This window comes from Crassostrea angulata, chromosome 3 (assembly GCF_025612915.1).
Source record: "Crassostrea angulata isolate pt1a10 chromosome 3, ASM2561291v2, whole genome shotgun sequence".
Taxonomy (NCBI): Eukaryota; Metazoa; Mollusca; class Bivalvia; order Ostreida; family Ostreidae; genus Magallana; species Magallana angulata.
The window spans coordinates 50,283,906-50,304,438 of record NC_069113.1 but is presented as its reverse complement, the minus strand read 5'-3'; the positions used below and the strand labels follow the sequence as shown (position 1 = coordinate 50,304,438).

Below are 20,533 nucleotides of genomic sequence, written 5' to 3'. Positions count from 1 at the left end.
GTTAAATTCTCAAATATACTGCGACGAGATTATCGTTCCTGTAGTTGTCCTCTTTTTGCGCCAAGGTAATGCAAGAATCCTGCAGCAAGACAATGCCCATCCGCACACAGCACGTCACACACAAACCACCCTTCAACAAATCAATATTGTTACTTTGGATTGGCCTGCACGATCGCCAGATTTGTCACCAATTGAGCACGTTTGGGACATTCTTGGTCGTCGTTTATGACAGCGACATAACGTCAACAACGTAGCGGAACTGGTCCTTGCCCTGCAGCATGAGTGGAATCAGATCTCAATGCAAGAGGTACGAAACCTAATTAGGAGCATGAGACGCCGCTGTATGGCCGTTATTGCTGCAAATGGAGGCCACACAAAATACTGAAATTGAGAGTGACTTAAAGACCTTAACCCTTATTAAGTTTTCCGCTGTTTTCTTGCGTAACGGAGCAAGATTGACTAAAAAGTTTAATCCAGTTTATTCTCGTTATAACAATCCCATAAATTAATTAAATATGCAGGTTGTATCTTATTTTTGTTACTGTGTCTTATATCAAATATTGTGAATTGCTAAACTTTTTTTGCTCAGTATATTTCATTAAATAAATCGCTATAAATTGCAGATCACGGAAGGAGCAAGTACAGCTGTTTCAAAAACCGGTTAACACTGGTTTTCTACGAAAGCCGAGAAGGATCATTCGAGATTCGAGATTATATGGTTTAGGGATGAGGATCTCAAAAGTTATCAAAATATACAGTGTATCATCATTTCCTATTTCATAAGGAGGGGGGGGGGGTTAAAGACATCACCTTGGGGTCATGTACTTTACACCATTTGATGCATCATATATAATGGCATAAGAAGATATTTTGTATTTTCCTGTTTCATGAGGTCAGAACAGTCCCATAGGGTCATGGCCTACATTGTATTTGATGCATCTTTCAGATGGTATGTAGGTCATGATCCCAAGTGCTCTTCCTGAAATTATCAAATATCATAAAAACCATTGAAATTTCCACCTTAATCTAAAGATATTTTTCCTCTTTTGGTCATGGCACATCAGATCATTATGGTATGTAAGTCATGACCCTTATCAGAAATTGTCAATTATCTTTAAATTATTGATGTTTGATGGTCCAATCTCTATTTAATCTTTATTATTAAGTCTCCAAAATGAAATTTGGAGACTTAATGTTTTTGTACGGTTCTTATTACATATATTCTTCTTCTTATTGTTTTTTCTTCTTTCCCGCTTTGAACTTGTTTCTCAGAGATGGCTGAACAGAATTGTACAAAACTCTAGAATACAATAGGCCTGCATATTTAGTTGTGCGCCCTAGTTTGATTTTTTTCATATGAGGTTATCATTTTTTTTTGGGGGGGGGGGGGGAGAGGGTCAATAGGGTGTGGGGTCTAACATTGAACCTTATGGGAAGAATCGTAGACTCTGTTGTAAATGGTAACTTGAAACGGAAAAAGATAATAATATAGGGTTTTCATAATCATATATTGACTGTTACTGGCAATATATAGGGTTTATTAGATCTGACCCCTGGGGTCATCCCCCCCCCCCAGGAATTGGAAATTACCATATATCAGAATTTGTTATAAACATGACCCCTAAACCATATATATTCTTGTTCCTTATATCAAGGGGCATCAAATGTTATGTAGGTCATGGACCCTGTGGGTGGTCCTGACCCCCCCCCCCTCGAACAGCAAGTCCCTTTATATCTTCAAAACAGTTGAGATCCCAACCCTTAAACCATATATATTCTTGTTCCTTGTGTCAAGGGGCATCAAACAGTATGTAGGTCATGGGCCCCGGGAGTGGTCATAACCCCCCCCCCCCAAACAGGAAGTGCACAAATATCTCGAAAACGGTTGAGATCCCCACCCCTTAAAGGGACTTGGACACGATTTGAGATCAAAAAATTTATTTTCATTTTCTATGTCTAAAATGGTTTACTTTTGCATTTTAAATGATTGACCAAAATATTGAATGTTAAAAGTCAAGTTACAAGCGAGATACACAGGTAAAAATTGATTGTCATGTAAACAAAGCTCGAGTCTTATAGTTGTTAACAAAAAATGTAATGTAGAAAATTACCATTTCTTAGACAAAATGACATGTAAAATATCTTCATAAATATTATTATCAACAAACGAAAGATACATCTGATTGAAACTTACACCAATACAACACATATGTAAATCAAAGTACTAAAGTACTGTCGGGAGTTGATTTTATTGATTATTATCAATTTTGGAATTAACGATATGTTATTTTGCCCGGTTAGTAGTTTCTTATCTGTATTTGAATTTCGCACATTTTTATAATATGAATTCTCGAACTTTTCCGACAAGAATTTCGAGAAAACCCCGTATGAATCATGTTGTGTAATATTTAAAGATATGATTAATTCCATCAAACTGTTTATCAGTAATCGAAATGTTTCTAAAAATTGTACACGTCTGGATCCAAGCAATATTGAGCTCTAGTCTCGTTCAACCAGACGCTCGGCTGTCTCCGTTAATATCCAAAAGAGACTCTCTGCTTGTCGGAGATTTACGGAGACAGCCGAGCGTCTGGTTGAACGAGACTATATTTAACTCTGGCGTAGGAATATATGCAACTACAAAAAAAAAATTAAATTGTTTGTACTATATAAAATCTGACCATTTTCAAGGTATTAATAAATACGTTTCTTTTGAAAAACAATGGTACAGCATACAGTACACCGAATTTATCTATTATTTTCAAGATCTACGTCTTGTCAGCGGTGATGATTTGTGCTTAGGTCCAAACACTGTTTCATAGGAGTCACGTGAACAACCTCATGTGTAAATTTATCAGCGATACGTCATATGCACAACAAGTGATGACGTATCGCTGATGACGTTCTCTGCTTGTTCATTCCTCGAGCAAGGACGCCATTTTCAATGGGAGAGGAAAATCTCACATTTGCGGACCTTTCGGAAGTTATTTCGAAAGAATTTAAAGTGTTGGAAGACAAAATCGATTGCAATTTAGAGAGTTATCGCAAAGAATTACACGAGCTCGCTCGGGAGCCGATTACATGTGATAGTTTCGACGATCGTGATCCGCCACGTGGCAGTGCCCCGATCACTGGCTGCACTGAACAACCCAGTCCCACTTTTGTATGTGCCGCTGGGATAGGCCCGGATACCCAGGGTGAGTTTCAGACATTAAAAGATACTTTGAATAGAGTAAAGCTTCCATCCGAACTTAAGCTAAATGAATCACGTCAAGGGATCCAACGCGCGGATCAAGCGGTGTACCACGTTTTGACAAAATGTGCTAGATATGCAGAAACTTCCTTAAAACTACTTTCTACAATAGAGCCAGGAACAAAAATTTCCTCGGAAACACTCGAACAATTCTTTTTGATAAACCAAGCTCAGATTCAGTATCTACAGGATGAATACGCATCCATCTTAGTCAACAGCCAGTTCGACTCGACGACATCAAAACTCTTTCGCGCACTGCAAAAGAACACTTCCGGACTTAACGCCAGTTCTTTGGAGACGTTACGGTCGGCGGCTTCCTTATCAGCGGCGGCCAAACCACCACCAACCAGACAGTATAGTGGATTTAGCAATCGTGGATACTATAGGGGTGGATCTCGTGGAGGTTATAGGACCGGACCGGACACGTTCGATCGTTTTTCGCGCCGACAGTTCCCTACCAAAAGAAGACCGGACGACGGTTCGTCGGACAGGGACGTTCTTGACATCCAATCTACTTCTTAATGTGTAGGGCGACTTTAAGGAAGAGTATCTCACACTGGAATAAGATTGGTACATCGGATGTTGTTAAACAGTGGATATTGGAGGGTATGAGGTTGCCTTTCCACGAAGTGCCGGATCACTTTGAACTCCAAAATCATACATTGTCCAATGCACAACAATTGTTTATACAATCTGAAATTCACAGACTCATTAAATGTGATTACATAGAGGTATGTGAGAGAAAACCTAAGTGTGTGAGTCCTTTGGGTTGTGTACCAAAACGAAATGGTAAATATAGGTTGATTACTGACTTGAGAAATTTAAACTCATTTTGCTCACCTCCTAGATATAAGAATGAGGGTGTGAGAGATCTTGCATCAATCTTAAAACCTCATGACAAATTCATTTCTTTAGATATTAAAGATGGGTTTTACCATATTCCTGTCCATCCATTAGATAGAGAGTATTTAGGATTTTGTTGGTCAGGTGTTTATTACAGGTGGAAAGTACTACATAGGAGAGTCGATTAAAATTAACTGCCAAAAATGACAATATTCGAGCTTTGTTTACAAAACAAAGAATTATGAACCCTGTATCTTGCTTACAACTTGATATCTGGCTTTCAAATTTTTATATAGCATTATGAACTTCTTTCTATATTTATCAGTATAAACATTGAAAATGGAAAAATAAAATTTGAAAATTTTAAGTCAAATTGTGTCCAAGTCCCTTTAACAATATATATTATTCATCCTTAAAGGGCATCAAACGGTATGTAGGTTATGGGCCCCAGGGTTAAATTTAATTTTTCAAAACCGTAATGCACATCTATAGAACAGTCCCTATCATAACCCAGGATATGATGTGTCTACCTATTAAATCAGAAGAGGAGTTCTGGGATCTCTGGTTTTTTTTTTAGTGATAAACGTCAATTTTCTGCTACTATTTGACTCTCTGGATGAAATTAAAATTTTTAAAACCTTACTGCACATCTATAGAACAGTCCCTATCATATCCCAAGATATGATGTGTCTATCCATTAAATCATAAGAGGAGTTCTGGGACCTCTGGGGTTTTTTTTGAGTGATAAACGTCAATTTTCTGCCACTATTTGACTCCCTGGATGAAATTTTAATTTTTAAAACCTAATTGCACATCTATAGGACAGCCCTAATTATATCCCAAGAGATGACGTAGCTACTCCAAAAGTTGTAAAAGGAGTTCGGGGAACCATACTTTTTTGCAAAAAAAGGTCATTTTTTGTTGACTACTGATCCACTTAATAAAAACCAAAATCTAGAACCTGATCACACTTCAATATGACACCCCCAATCATATTCTAGAAGATCCTTTTGCTACTGCAAAAAAAAAATGACGTATTTGAAACCAATTTTTTGGAAAAAAACAACAACAAAAAACACGTCTTTTTTCAGCCTTTAAATGACCACCAGGACAAAACTAAAATTTCCAAAACCTTTTTGCGCATCTATAGGATACCCTAAACCATATTCCAAGAGATGATTTGTCTACTGTTGAAAATGTAGGAGGAGTTGGAGGAAGAAGGTTTTTTGGTGAAAAAAACGTCTTTTTTACCAAGTATTTGACCCCCAGGACTACCAGAGAATTTTTAAAACCTTTTTACAAAACAACAGGACACACCAAATCAAACTCCAAGAGTTCAGTTTGCTGGTTTTATAAGATGTTAGAGAAGTTTTAGAAAGTAAAACGTGACAGACGGACGGACAGACGGACGAACGGACGGAACAGGGCAACAACAATATACCCGAACTTTCTTTAGAAAGTGCGGGTATAATAAACCTTTTTGAGATTGTAAATACCTTTCATCTACAAATTCAATCCATATAATGGAAGAATTCAACTCTTTTTCACCAACGTACATGTATTTTCTTTGCTATAGCGACAATACATGGAACCCATTCTATCGTTAAACAGGGTCTGTAGTGCATTTATCATTTTAACGATAAAACATTCTTCACTATCCCAAGAAATATAATGTGAATTTTTTGCATGGAATCAAATATTTTTTTACCATCATGAAGACAAAAGTAAGTAGTAAGTTGATATGTATACTTTTATTCTATAATTTCTCTCATATTAAGAAATCATAAATATATATGAAAAGAATTTATAGCAAATTTCCAATTAAAATTTACACCTATTTGTATTATCGTTTTTGAGTTTATCCATGCAAATATGATATAATGGAAACACAAACCAAAGACCCTCCCGTTATCAGGTTAGCGTGAATGTAATGCGCACGCGCAAGATTGTAAAATCAAAAAAATTCAGATGATTTCCGAAATTTTTTTGATGAATTTTCGATGATTATGAATTAGCAAAGCTTAATTGAGAAGAAATAATAACAAATTGGTAATCTTTAAGTACATTATTTTGATATAGTAGTATAGATCCAACCCCCGTTGGAGATATTCAATTACATTTCATTATAACAAATAAATACTTGAACAAAATTATAATGTTGAACAAACTTTTACTTAAGTAAGTAACATTAATCATAATCACTTTTATACTTCCCTTTAGCTACCTTCATTTTCTAACAATCTTTAACCTAATGAGTAGACTCTCACAAATAAACATACTTTCTTTGGCCAATAACCTTAATGGAATGTGCACTCCCTACCAGCTCTAAATCCTTGATATGCAAAATAAACTCTTGATCCACCAACCTGATAAAAATTAGGAAAATACTTTGGTACTTAAGGATACATTAAACTTGGTGTTTGATATATATTTTGTCTAAAGGGCTTACAGATGTGTAACCTCTTCTAAACTAACTTTAACCTTCTCTCTTCACATTTCTCTTTGACTCGTTCTTAAATTATTTCTCTTTCAAGAACTTTGCTTTTGATATTGTAACTTTTGCCTTACCCCTTCAAACAGAAAAACACAACCTGGAAATGTCTACTTTAGTTTGATACCGACTTGCCTGCCTTGACTATTTTTGATATATTTCTGCCTCCCCGTGGGATACTGTTGTGGCAAGATCCTGAAGGGTGAGAAGAATCAAGGAAATACTTGAATCCTCTAGTAAACAAAGGCAACTCACCTTCTTTCCATCATTAACTGAATCTAGCTTTTGAAGACTGCTCCGAGGATTTCAACCGCTTCTCTAATGATAGGTCCTGTATCTTGATTAACATCTCTTCCTTTTTAAAGTATCTCAATTTAGCTCTTGTAAACAAGTACCAGGGATCCACAATTAAAAATATAACAATCCCCAATTACTTTACCAACTACCTTAAAGAAAAAGCAAAGTATATGTACCATTTTCATTCTTAATGAATTATAAATTAACAAAACTTATATCATGTAAATCCTGTTAAACTGGTCGAAACGTCAGTCTTTCACGGGTTTTAATCTAATAATTATTCATATGTCACTCTACTTCCGCTTTGATATCAACCAATAAGGATCTAAGGATGCTTTGACTGTACCGCCTCCTACCCTACGGCCTTCCTCCTGATTGGTTTTCCCATACTTCAACGTATTCTCCTTGTAGCCCTGGGATTATCCATCGCTGGACTTGACAGTATTTGGTGTCAACGTTGAACCGCTGATGGCGATAGATGATTACCACAATATAAGAGGACATGGTACTGTGCTCAGCAGCTTGCATGGAGTAAAAAGAAAGAACTTTCGTTTGTGGATAAATTGATTAACTTGTGCCTCAATTTGATTGCATTGTTTTGGTTGGGAAATAATTATAAGTCCTGTCCTAAATTATTATTTGGCTATTGGTATAAATTTAAATACTCTTGGTTAAGTCTCACGAAATAAAAACAAGCACATAAGAAAATTACTTTTATTCAAACGGAACCAATTTATAGCATCAAGCGACTTAGATGATTTATTAATTATAAATATTCTATAAATTTTGTGCTATTCAAAATTTGCATCAACACTTGTATTTTTTGTGTTTAACAAAAGTTAAGGCTTTACATTAACTATATTTTCCTTCGCTTCTTGAAAATACTCCATAGAAGAAACTTTAAAAGGCATGCGCACATAACCATTTTTCTCGTGAAATGCAATCGAAATGTCGTTATTTTCCTCAACGAGGGCAAACACAAGTTGTCTGTCCTTGGTCATTTTTTCCGCCAAGGTTCTTGTGACGATGCTTCCTAGTTTTCTTCTCCGATATTCGGGGTTAACAAGCAGCATCCCTACAGCACCATATTCCTGTTGAAATTTCCAGGCCACGGGACGTCCGTCGTCTGTTTCGATCAATACTGATTGGAAATTAGTGATTAGGTACTGGATCCACTTTTCGTTGCTTGTAAAAGGCCATGACTTGTGTACAATCTCTGTATGGATGTCATTTAGTTCAGATATATGGAATCCGTCTGGAATTGGTCTGGAAAAAAAATGGGTTGCTACCTAAACTATAAATCAAAATTATCGAGCTATATCTGAATTCAGATCATTAACAGCCTTCAAAGTTTTCTGAATGATAAATAAAAGGACTGAAGACGAAAAAGTTAAAACGCACTTATATCGTGATACTTATCGTAGAACACAGTGAAAATTGAAACAACCTTAACAAACATTGTAGTGTCTGTGTTGTGAGTCTTTGCTTGTGATATGCAATTAAACTTCCATATATAAAGATCAATTCTTACAAAGGAACAATATTTTCAGCAGGCATTGTATAAACAATGGCATCAGCGTACTTTCGTCGAAAGGGGCGGCTACTTGCCGACTGGTGTGCACTGATGAGGGCGTCCATGACGTCAGAGGTACAACCTACACAACATCAATGTTCATTCATCAGCATAAGTTCTGTTATATACTTTTATTCTTCTTATTATAAAGATTTATAAAATGGAACGTTTTAATAACATTAAGAGTTAAGTAGACCGACTGATTTTTTTTTCTCCTCTAATCATAAGTAATTTTTTTTTACCAACAATATATTGAGGTGGCGATATCTCTCTGGAGACAAATTCAAGTATAATCTCTAGGTTGGGTGCAAATCCAGGTCCTTTACAGAAGCATACAGATATTAACCAAGTCTCACTTCTCTACCAATAAATATGATAAATTTATCGTACATATTTCTGTGTGCAATTGAATAAGTGATAGAAAAAATCAGATACGATGATTAATTGAAAAAGTAAGCAGACATCACAACTGTTAAATATATTAATTATCATAAAAGTCATAACTAAGATATTCCTTTTGTTAAAAAAGTATTTTTGTTTTTGTTTATCGTAAACAGAAAAAGATATATATTCCGTTATGATAAAATTATTATGTACATCGAATATTTTGATACCTAATTTAAGATATAATATTATTTGGTTTTAGGTCATATTTACAGATATATTACCGTCGACATTATATGGTTTGTTATTTACATAATAAAAAAATTGTTCATGCAAATGGTACATCCGTGACCTTATTTTTGCAGTTTTAAATTTAAGATTATTAGATATACAGGGATACAATGTATATTTAAATGTTTGTGTTTGTTTTGCTAAATTATGTCTACTTAATTTGGAAACAATTTCACGTTTAGTAGAACAAAATATGTCATAAGTCTTTGTATTTATTTTTGGCGGGCCCTCGTACATTTTAATTAATTTTTTCACATAGGTTTGGTACTTGCTTGTTCAAAATTCGTTAAGTCGCGGTATACAAGTTCTACTTTGTTTAAATAAAACTAAACTGTTTCAATAAATAAGTGAGAAGGAAAAAGATATAGAGGGGACAACGGTGAGATTTATAGCACTGTCGAGAATGATGTGGCTCGAAAAAATTGTTGATTTAGAGAAACACCTGTCTATCCACGATAACAAGGACAGAGAAGTCAGGCCGACTGTCCACCAACACCATTTTCTTTTTCAAAAGGTACTTTCTCCTCATTAACCGGAAGTGGACCAATCCCTTAAATAGAGTACGGAATGCTAAATTCTTATATTGACCACGGTACAACATATTTTCACAAGTTTAATTGATTTGATACAAAAAAGAGAAATTTCCGGTACTATTTGAAAATTGTACTTTACATAAAGGATAATATCCCATCCCATAAAACACATGAGCGACCCTGTATGTACCATTTGGGCTGAACTGTTTGCATGCCAATAAATTTAATAGATTAATTTTATCAATAATCATAACATTTAACGTCATAGAAAGGATGGTCTTGATAATTATTACAAACAAAATAAAACTTTGCCACCCCCTTAAAAAATGAAACAATTAAAGGGCGGATTGGAGAGGGGTGTAGAGGGTCCGGACACTCCCCTTTCCTAAAAATTTCAATTTTTGATCATATTTGAAAGAAACAGGAATATTGTAAAAGAAGATTGGTGGATAAGGCATGTAAAATGCCCATACACGGTCGGACAAGCTACTGAAAAATTAAATATCAATAAATCTTATATATTTTTTGAAAAATCATTTAATACACTATATATTAAACATATCATTGATTTTAAACCTATAAATATGTTCAGTACTTGGAATATGTTGACTCAAACAGGCGTATACGTATAAAAACCTGCAAATAGTGTCATTTTTTAGAACTTTAAGGTATTTTCTTATATAGAGTGGGTCTGGGCTCCATATTTTTCTCATAGTCTTATTAAGGTCTAATGGAAAACAAACCGATTTTAATCAACAAAAACGTGGAGAGATGACCCACTATACATTAAAATATAATTTTGTATCCCAACAATTGAACGTTTTGAAAAAATAATAATACAAGTCCGTAAATTCGTAACTAAAATGACACATAATATTTAAAGAGACTACTTTGTTGTGTCTGAAATGGCTCAGTGGTTAGAGTTCCTGACATAAGCTAACCTTATATATCTTGGGTTTTTATGATATGTGTTCGATACCACCAAAATTTCAGGCAATAATTTTTTTCTTATTTCTTGTTAAATATATTAAAAACTGAATATACATGTAGTTAGAAATTGTGTTTTTGGCAAACTCGTATTATAATAAATTTGAATAGATTTAATTGGGAAAAAAATCAAAATTGTATTTCACGACTAAACCGCATGGGCATTTGCGCCATCTTTTTCCCCCATCTTCTTATTACTTGGTGGCATGACATGAACATTGACATATCTACTAACCTGGCGAGAAGGTAAGAAAATTTTTTTTATATTCAGTGTAAATGGGATAGTAATCAAGGAGCTGGTTAACACCCTTATCCCAAATTTCGGTCTTGATATTTGGTGAGGATGGGGCCCCGGGAAAGTTCAGTCGACCCTCAAAAGGAATGGGGTTTACAGGGCCAGTTACAGGCCTAGCAAGCCTGGTATAAATGGGGAATTTCCTATAATACAGGTTTATGGAAATACCTTTCAAGAGGCTGGCTAACAACCTGTATCCCAAATTTGGGGCTTCATATTTGGTGGGTATGGGGCTCCGGGAAAGTCCTATCGACCCTCAAAAGAAATTAAGGAAAGGTATTTCCATCACAACTGTATTATACGATTTTTCCATGAAGCCGAGCCGAATATAAGATCTATTTCTGTAGTCGGTCAGTAACAAATATATTAAGTGTTTTGTTTTCCCGAGGACTATCAAGTGATACATTTATTTACAAAGAGCGATGATTTACGCAAATCCATATATACAAGTTGCCTAAAATCTTTTCCAATTTAGCTCATTTAAACTCTTCTAAACTATCTATCTCACATTTCAAATACTCTTTGAAAATCTTCGCTTCACTATTTTTTCTAACATTGTTTTGTTGCTATTCAATTTTAAATGTTTTCTCCATTTTCTCTTTGGAGGTTTGAGCAAATACTATTTTGTTCTGCTCCAGACACAAGAATGTGACGTCAATGTTTAAATGGCAACTACTCTAATTTATTCTAACTATTCCAAATATTTGAAGAACATACGACATACTGTTTCTGTATTAACTGATATGAAATCTCGAAATGAGTAGGCGAAGCGTCGACCAATAACGGTCATATTGCCAACATTATTCACCGAACAAACATAAAGATATATGAGGCAGTCACATTCTATGTTTAAACCAATGAACCTGTGGCATATCAGTCCGAGGAAAAACAAAGGGTGGTGGCCAGCCCCTTGAATGCTATCCCCATTACAACTGTATTATAAGGAATTTCCCATTATAACAGACTATAGCTATGCCTGTTATTAGTTGTGTGTATCCAATTTATTTTAAAGATCGGCTGGTCTTTCCCGAGGCCCTATCTTCACCGATTATGAAGCCCAATATATGGGATACAGGGTGTTAGCTAGCCCCTTGAATGATATTCCCATTGCAATAGTATATGATGCATTTCTTACCTTTTCGCCAGGTAAGCTAATTATTGAAGTTGTCAGGTCGTTGCAGGGAGGGACAATTTTTAATATATCATTGTTTGTTAGATATAAAGCAGTCGAGTTAATGTGGATTTTGAAAGTGCGTTTATTTTCATGCTTACGGTAATTTGAAAAATGAACCGACCACAGAATACCATTCTTTGTTCGAATTGATAAAGTGGATAAAACTTCAACTTCTGCATGTCATGCGGGCAAATCGTTACGGTTTATTTTACGTTGCAATGTTTCAAGGAGATAAGATAATTCAAATGAGTACAAATCAAATTAAACATTGAACAGATAATGGCATACATGATTAAGAATTGCCGATCGAATAAAATAACCCACAAGCATAAATTTATTGTTTTAGTATAAGATGTATATGGAACGCCATGGCTGCCTTATGTTAGATGATTTTATTATATGCTGTGGGTCTATTATTATATGCTGTGGTTCTATAACTATATGCTGTGGGTCTATAATTATATGCTGTGGGTCTATTATTACATGTATATGCTGTGGGTTTGTAATTATATGCTGTGGTTTTATAATTATATGCTGTGGTTTTATAATTATATGCTGTGGTTCTATAATTATATGCTGTGGTTTCATTATTATATTCTGTGGTTCTATAATTATATGCTGTGGATCTATTATTATATGCTATTATATGCTGTGGTTATATAATAATATGCTGTGGTTCTATAATTATATGCTGTGGATCTATCATTATATACTGTGGATCTATTATTATATGCAGCGGGTTCATAATTATATGCTGTGGGTTCATAATTATATGCTGTGGTTTCATTATTATATGCTGTGGTTTCATTATTATATTCTGTGAGTTCATAATTATATATGCTGTCGGTTTATTTGAAAGTAGCTATTCGAATCCGGATTTCTCGTTTTGGAGTTTACATTTACAAGCACTTTCAACTGACACCAAGGACAGTGGTCGTGTGACCTTGACTGAGACCCATATGCTAAAAATTTCTTTTTAGAACTTTGTTGTCGCCGGGCGCATAGTGTTTCACAAACACATCTTGTCTCAATTTATCAGTATTATACTTTTAGACAAAGCGAAAATGTGTTTGTGTTTTAAATCTTTTATTTTTCAAACTACAATAAAAAATGATTAAAATACTGAGCATGCAAAATTGATTTCTTGTTTTATTAACTATATCAACTATAATAATTCAAGCTTTACTATTAATCGTTGATGTTTAAGATTCTTTAAAGGGAGTGTGCTATTAAATATCAAGTACAAGCTTGAGAATCAATAACGTCATTTGAGAGTACGTTACTGAAAGTCCAAGTAGCTCAAAAAATTCTATGTCTCGGCATCTCTCTTAGCGCAGCCGTGCGTGTTTGCTCACGAATTCTATCAGGACACATTTTATGCGTCCGAATCGTATATTGTTTTTGTCCTGTTTGTCTGTCTGTTGTCAACTTTAACCTTCGCCATAACTTTTGAACCATAGGAGATAGAGACTTCGTATTTGGTATGCATACTTCACTAATTATGTACTTTTAAATGACACCTAGGACAATTAGTTTGTTACCTTAACTGTGACTTATATGCTAAAAAATTGCTTTTTCGAAATTTGTTGCCGACGGGTGCATAGTGTTTCACAAACGCATCTGGTTTTAATTTGAAAATTTGTTTGCCCTCTAAATGCACCGTTACTGTATTTCTTTTATGGATCCGCCATCATATTTTTATAAAGAGAGTGAGAAAATTCTGATCTGAAATTCATGTCATTTGATAAATTATGAGTAGTTCTTCAAAGGGAAAAAAGCCAAGTTAACCAAAATGAATACAAGATGTGTTTGTGAAACACTGATGTCTCAGAATGGCAGCGTATGGCGAGGGTTGAAGTTTCTCTAATGCAAGTCAAACTCCAAAGGTCAAGGTCAAAAGACAAAATTTTTTGTTATCCAAAGGAAGGGCTTGAAACAAGGAATACATCTATGAAATATGAAAGCCCTAGTGCTAAATTTTCAAAGTTATGACCAAGGTTCAAGTTTTTGAACAGTGGGTCAAACTCTTGGATCAAGGTAAAAAATATACCCATTGAAATCTTGTCAGAATGATTACATATGTGAAGTATGAAAGCCTTACCACCAATTTTCTAAAGTTATGGCCAAAGTTAAAGTATGAAAATGTTTGTAAAAGTTGATCAAACTTCATGGTCAAAAGGTCAAATTTGGTGTTACCGCAAAAAAGGCCTGGACATAAGGGATAGTTTTGTAAAACATGAAAGCCAGAGCCCAACCCACTCAAAAGTTATGTGCAATTTTATAGTTTTTGCGGACAAACAGACAGACCGATGGCAAGAAAGGGCAAATTTAAACTATGTACCCCCAAATCTTCGATGACAGTGGCATAAAATAAAATTGCTATTGCATAAGAATATTGCACGTACTCTATTACCACTACATTGAGTAGGATCCCCACCCGCAAAATTATATCTGTGTTGGATTTCCGGGCATTGGGCGAGGCTGAATGCACATCTCTACTTCAGTTCCTCAAACAAATAAAAGATATTGTTTTCAACATTGTGTACATGTATAGAAAAGGTAACGCACTACAAAATGTGAAGGTTAGTTCCACACAATATTTTTTTTTTTTAATTTTTTTCTAGCAATTTTGCCCAAACGAAAAAGACAGGTAACAAGATTAAAACAATACATTTATATATGTATGTATGATGTGAAACACTGGTAGGTATGTTTAATATCTTGTAATTGTACATGTATATATCTAAGCTGTCACAGTTTCTAAGTGTATCTTTCAACAATATCCAAACATCTTTGAAAATCAGCTATTCCATCACTTTGACAATCCCTGTGAAATTCATGTTCTAAAGCATTTTGGCATTCTTGACTGATCATTGTGGAAAGGGATTCAAATATTGCCTGCCTTCCTCAACAATGAATTCATCTACAAATCCCTCAACTCCAGAGTTCTGCATATTTTCATGTTCATCCAGACCAACTGGGTTTTGTAACTGCCCTGAAGTCCATAAAATTAATGGGGTTGACTTAAATGCGCGCAGTATATGCCTAGCCCATGCATCACTCCGAAATGCAAGCTTTCTGTTGATTTCTGAACAGAATAAATAATGGAGAACAGCTAAATGAAGTGGGTTGAGGGAGTCCAGAATACCAAGGTCCTCCATATGATAAAATAAGTTATAAAAATATACAAGAACCCCATCTTACACGTCTCTCCAAAGTCTCTCAATGCGCTGATAGTGTGTGCTTTTTCCAGTAAGCATACTCCCATAACCTTTTTTGGAGAACATGTAGTCAGCCACAGAAATATAATATTTTCAATACCTTTATCTGTGCTTTTTAAGAATATCACCATTCTGCTAAAACCATCTATTCCGCCAACAATTATGAATCGCCAACGCACAAGTTTATGATTAGTGTCTATGTGCCGAAAATGGTTTGGGCCCGTTACATTATAAACATGTCTGTGCAGTCTGCCAGCTTGTCTCTCACAAACACCACGTTCATCCATTCGATGTACATGCTTTCTCTTAGTCTCCACCTATGAACCCTTATCCCTTTAAAAGTTATCATCTGTCTTAAGAGATTTTCTCCACAGAAGGGGAAATCTTTTAAAATTTCCCCGAGTTTTAAATCGAGGTCATTGTCTGATATTTCTGAAAAATTCATTGAACTAAGTCCATACTGTGCCATTCTTCTGTAAATCGTTCTTTTTGACACTGAGAGAAGGTTTGAAATGTAAGTAATTGTGCATCAATTTTCAAGGAACATTTATAATACTGTTTTTGGAATATCATACATCGGAGGACCACACTGAGGCCATACCTTTTTTGGCTTTTCAGTTCCTTATTTCACACACCCATTTCTTAATCTCATCATATCCCTTGTAGTTGAGATCCCCAAAGTTTGGAATTCGTGTGCAGATAATCTACATACAATATCTGTGGTTATTTTTTCAGCCCTGAACCTGTCGTGAAACAGATGTAAGTTTAAATCCTCCAATACCTTTCCTATCAACCCTGTGGAATCTGCCGCCATTTTGTTAAGGAAAATTTATAATAAGAGCGCCTGTGTAATATTTAAGTATACCAGTATATAATAATTGAACCACATTATATAATTATGAACCCACAACATATAATTATGAACCAACAGCATATAATAATGAATCCACAACATATAATAATGAACCCACAGCATATAAATATAAACCCACAGCATATAATTACCACATCATATAATAATGAAATCACAGCATATAAAAATGAAACCACAGCATATAGTTATGAACCCACAGCATATAATAATGAAACCACAACATAAAATAATGAAACCACAGCATATAATAATAGACCCACAGCATATAATAATAGAACCACAGCATATAATAATAGACCCACAGCATATAATTATAATAATAGACCCACAGCATATAATTATAGAACCACAGCATATAATAATAGACCCACAGCATATAATTATAGAAACACAGCATATAATAAAAGACCCACAGGATATAATAATAGAATCACAGCATAAAATAATAGACCCACAGCATATAATTAAATCACCTAACATAAGGCAGCCATGGCGTTCCATAGTTGTACGTTTACACGTTTAACTTAGTGATCTGTGTTAAGCAAAACAAGTTTTATACATGTACATTTGTACAAATATAACTTAATTTTTTAAGTGTAATGTTGAATTTGTCTTTTCAAATAGATATTTATAACAGAAAAAGCGCCAAAATATGTCTAATAAAAAGAAACTAATGTTCTCTAGATGTCCATTCTTTATATATCATACCAATTGACACGATTCCTTTGTCATTCATTCGATGTTTAAACAAAAGGATTTTAAAGACAGTTAATGTTTGCTAAAATCAAACTTAAACAAACCTACAAAAATGGACAGAGGAAGTTCTCTCTCTAGCTTCTGATCAAGTTCATCGTACTTTTCAGGGACAACTTCTCGGACAACCATTGTGTTAGCCTAGTTTGAGAACGATTTTTTTCTTAAATGTACGGTCTGCATGTCGAGTATACATGTATATGGTCGTCGGAACGAGTAATCAACGTTACTTTTGTTTCTGGAAAAATTTTATAATATCAAATTTAGTTTGGAATTAAATCGTTGAAAGTTGCATAATGAGCAGTCACGGTTGGTGCAATTGAAATCGATGACAAGGGAAAAAAAAATACGATTTCGTCTTTGATCTGAGCTTTAAAGTTCTCGCTTAAAAATGTAAATTTAAGTTGACGTCATGATTAAAAAAACCCGAAATTGCTTAAAAATACAGATCCCGCCTATTTCTCTTGTATGGTGTCACAACTGTTGCCCTTGGTTTATTTTTTTAAAAACATATATCTGCGCGCAAATGAGTCACATACATGTGCGCTTAAGCCTATTCAACTTTTGTTCGTTTGATTTATACGATTATATGATACGATTGATAAGGTGATATTTATTTTTTAAGTAATCAATTTCACATCATGAATAAGCAATAAGCCGCTTAATTTAGTACTAAAACATTTCACGCAAATTGAAAGAGAGAGTTCTTTTTATAGTTTCTCAGAACCTAACAGAATCTGATCAAGTTCAACACACTCTTCAGGGAGAACTCGGACAACCATTATGTTGACCCAGGTCAGCCAAGAGGAGGCAAATTAATTGATTATACTTAAAAGAACAACACTGACCTCTAATGAAATATAGGACGTCCTCTCTAACACTTAAATGTTGACCAAGGCTTCATTATTAACGGAAACGATATGACATCTCTACAACTGAAAAATTAGGTATCTGAAAACTTTAAGAGAAATGTATTCATCCTTTTGTTTACTTCGAAACTAACTGCAAATATCGCCTGTACTTCCTCATCGAATCATTTTTTTTTAAATTATCAAATATACATAATCTACGGCAATGTTAACACAATGGAATCATACGAAACCACAAATACGCTCCTCTAGTGGCGGAAACTTAACACATCGATGTTAGGCATTTAAATAATCCAATTCTTAACAAGCATTTCCTTTCGATGTTCGTATGCATGCTTATAAAAAGCCTTCAGTAGGTAGTGGTTAATAATGCACTATTTTTTTCACAATTGTTTGGGAGTATTGTGGTCGTATGAGAACGTTTTGTTCAGGAAGACCTCTGAAGGCATTAAGCCTAGAAAATGAATTTCTATATTTATATATATGTCGTACATGCAAATTAAAAATAGATAAATAGTTTACAGTGTTATAGAGCGTAAACTGAAAAAATAGTTTATCACAATTATTACATCGTTAGTGACTATTACTTATTAGGTTTGTTACTGACTGTTTACAGAAATTTGTGGGGTCGATAAAGTCCATAAAAGGCGAGGCGGTAAACAGTCAGTAACAAACCTAATAGGTGTTTTGTTTTGCCGAGGTTTGATATGTAAAGTTTGATATGTAAACAACAATAGATAATATAAAACAATTAAATTCATGGCTAAATTTTCTAATTCCTTCCTCGTCAGTCATCTGTACAAACCTGGCCTGGGTGCCATCGTAGGATCGTACTATTACGTCACGGGCAAAGGCGGGTCACTCTAAATATTTTGGGGTTTAAAAATTAAAGGTATGGTTAAACGCTTGTGTAAAAAATCAGCTCAAATAACGTTACATGTTACGTCCGCCATGTTTCCGTATAAATTTTGACGCTTGCCGTGTAATGAAATTTATAAGGCAATCACGTGACGCGATTTATCCAATGACGTCGAGACATTCTAGTCCGAGGCAAAACAAATAGTAATTACAGGTTGTATTTTCCTCCATTGTATCATTGGAGTTCATTTTTATTCTAGTAGCAATCGCTTAAAATAATGAGATTATTTATTGATATCATAATTATATAATTTTTAAAAGATTTATTGCTGAAAAAGTTATTGCAGCTGTTGCCATTTTGTCCAAAGTGAAGCTGAACGCACTGTCGCTAAATTGAGTAAAACGGAAAGTAAAAATTATTGCATTTCATTAATTTTTTTCCCATTTGTATTTTCATAATTAGATAGTTGATTATACTTATAAAGATACGCATAAATGGTGAAAATATCCAGCCACATTTTTAGCGTGATAAGAGATGTTTCTTTTCATAAAAAAAAACTTTAGGTAGCAGTTTAGAGTGCATGCATGAGTTGTTAAACTCCTGGGATCAATAACCTATATACGATATAGGCATAACAAAATGAAAATTCCCAATCCACAGCAACAAGGCTTCCAAAAAAACCTCGGCTGCTTAACAGCTTCTTTTTATCTAAACATTGAACAAAATAATAATGTCTATGTCATCTTCCTCGATGAAAGTAACGTTTTCGATACTGTCTGCAGGAATGTACTTCTATTTAAACTTTTCAATCTTTGAATCACTAGCAAAGCATTGTCATTGATACAAAACTACTATTCCAACACGGTCAGCTCAGTGGTTGTCAATCAAACACGATCGAGATGGTTTTTTGTATACCGAGGCATCCGGTAAGGTGGGGAATTATCTACAATCTTGTACTTAGTCTTAATATTTACATGTATCAACGATCTAATAAATGTCTAAAAACTCAACAGTTCAAATTCTGGTGTTTTTGGCGTAAGTAGCAGATGACCAATCGCTCATTCCCACTTCGCCAGTGCAGCCTCAGAGATTATTGGATGTAGTCATACTAGTGCAAGTAGCGTTTTAAATTTAACGCGCAAAAATCCTGTGTATTAACATTCTTTGCCAAATGCAACAATCAAAAACGTGAATTCACATGGCATCCTGGACAAACTGAAGTACCACAGAAAGAGTCGTACACCATCTAGATATAACCTGCACTCGAAATGCAAACCATCGGTCGCGATATTTGATGCAGGCAAAAAGGGTATAAAATCCTACTTAGCATTATCTGATATTGGATCCAAGTACTTAAACCTTGCGACAGTCTTTCTTCTTTATAAATGTGTAGTTCTTCCATCGGATTTATATGAATGTGAGCTGAGGAGTAATATGAGCTCTTCAGATCTACAACAACGTAATGCATTTCAACACTTTGAATGCAAAAATGCCCTGGAACTTCCCACACTATCCAGATCTGACATATCCGAGTCACATTTTACGTTCACTTTTATCAGCAGAAATTGACACAAGAAAACTCCTTTCCACAGTAAGACTTTGCCGCTTGGATTGCGATGCCCTGCCGAAAAAAAAATCTTTCGCACTCGGTTGATGTCCTTTATGATAGATTTGTCGGACAAGCAAAAGAGTATTTATCCCCAACATCGTAAACATTCTTCACTTATACGACCTAGCAAACTACTTACAAGTACAAGACTGGCTGTACAACGGAATTTTCCCAACCAAAGACTCCAGGTAAAAGATTATCAGACGGGCTGTAAAATCGTCACATGT

At 34.7% G+C, this 20,533-nt stretch overlaps 2 protein-coding genes across 4 annotated transcripts in view; both read right to left on the bottom strand.

Annotated features, from left to right (window-relative positions):
• LOC128178252 (glycine N-acyltransferase-like protein 3) overlaps positions 1-20,533 on the bottom strand; it is a 77,367-nt gene that overhangs the window by 33,370 nt on the left and 23,464 nt on the right. The window lies entirely within an intron of this gene.
• Positions 7,571-17,239, bottom strand: LOC128178253 (glycine N-acyltransferase-like). 3 transcript variants are annotated; one of them, XM_052845345.1, is made up of 5 exons: positions 17,021-17,239; positions 9,575-9,682; positions 8,700-8,817; positions 8,416-8,539; positions 7,571-8,150 (listed from the first exon to the last, which is right to left on the bottom strand). In XM_052845345.1, exons 1-5 carry the CDS (start codon positions 17,099-17,101, stop codon positions 7,724-7,726), a joined length of 858 nt encoding a protein of 285 aa, XP_052701305.1. In that variant the 5' UTR covers positions 17,102-17,239; the 3' UTR covers positions 7,571-7,723. The 3 variants fall into 3 exon arrangements, with proteins under 3 accessions (XP_052701305.1, XP_052701306.1, XP_052701307.1); XM_052845346.1 differs by having other exon boundaries at positions 7,572-8,150; positions 17,017-17,104; XM_052845347.1 differs by lacking the exon at positions 9,575-9,682 and having other exon boundaries at positions 7,572-8,150; positions 17,021-17,235.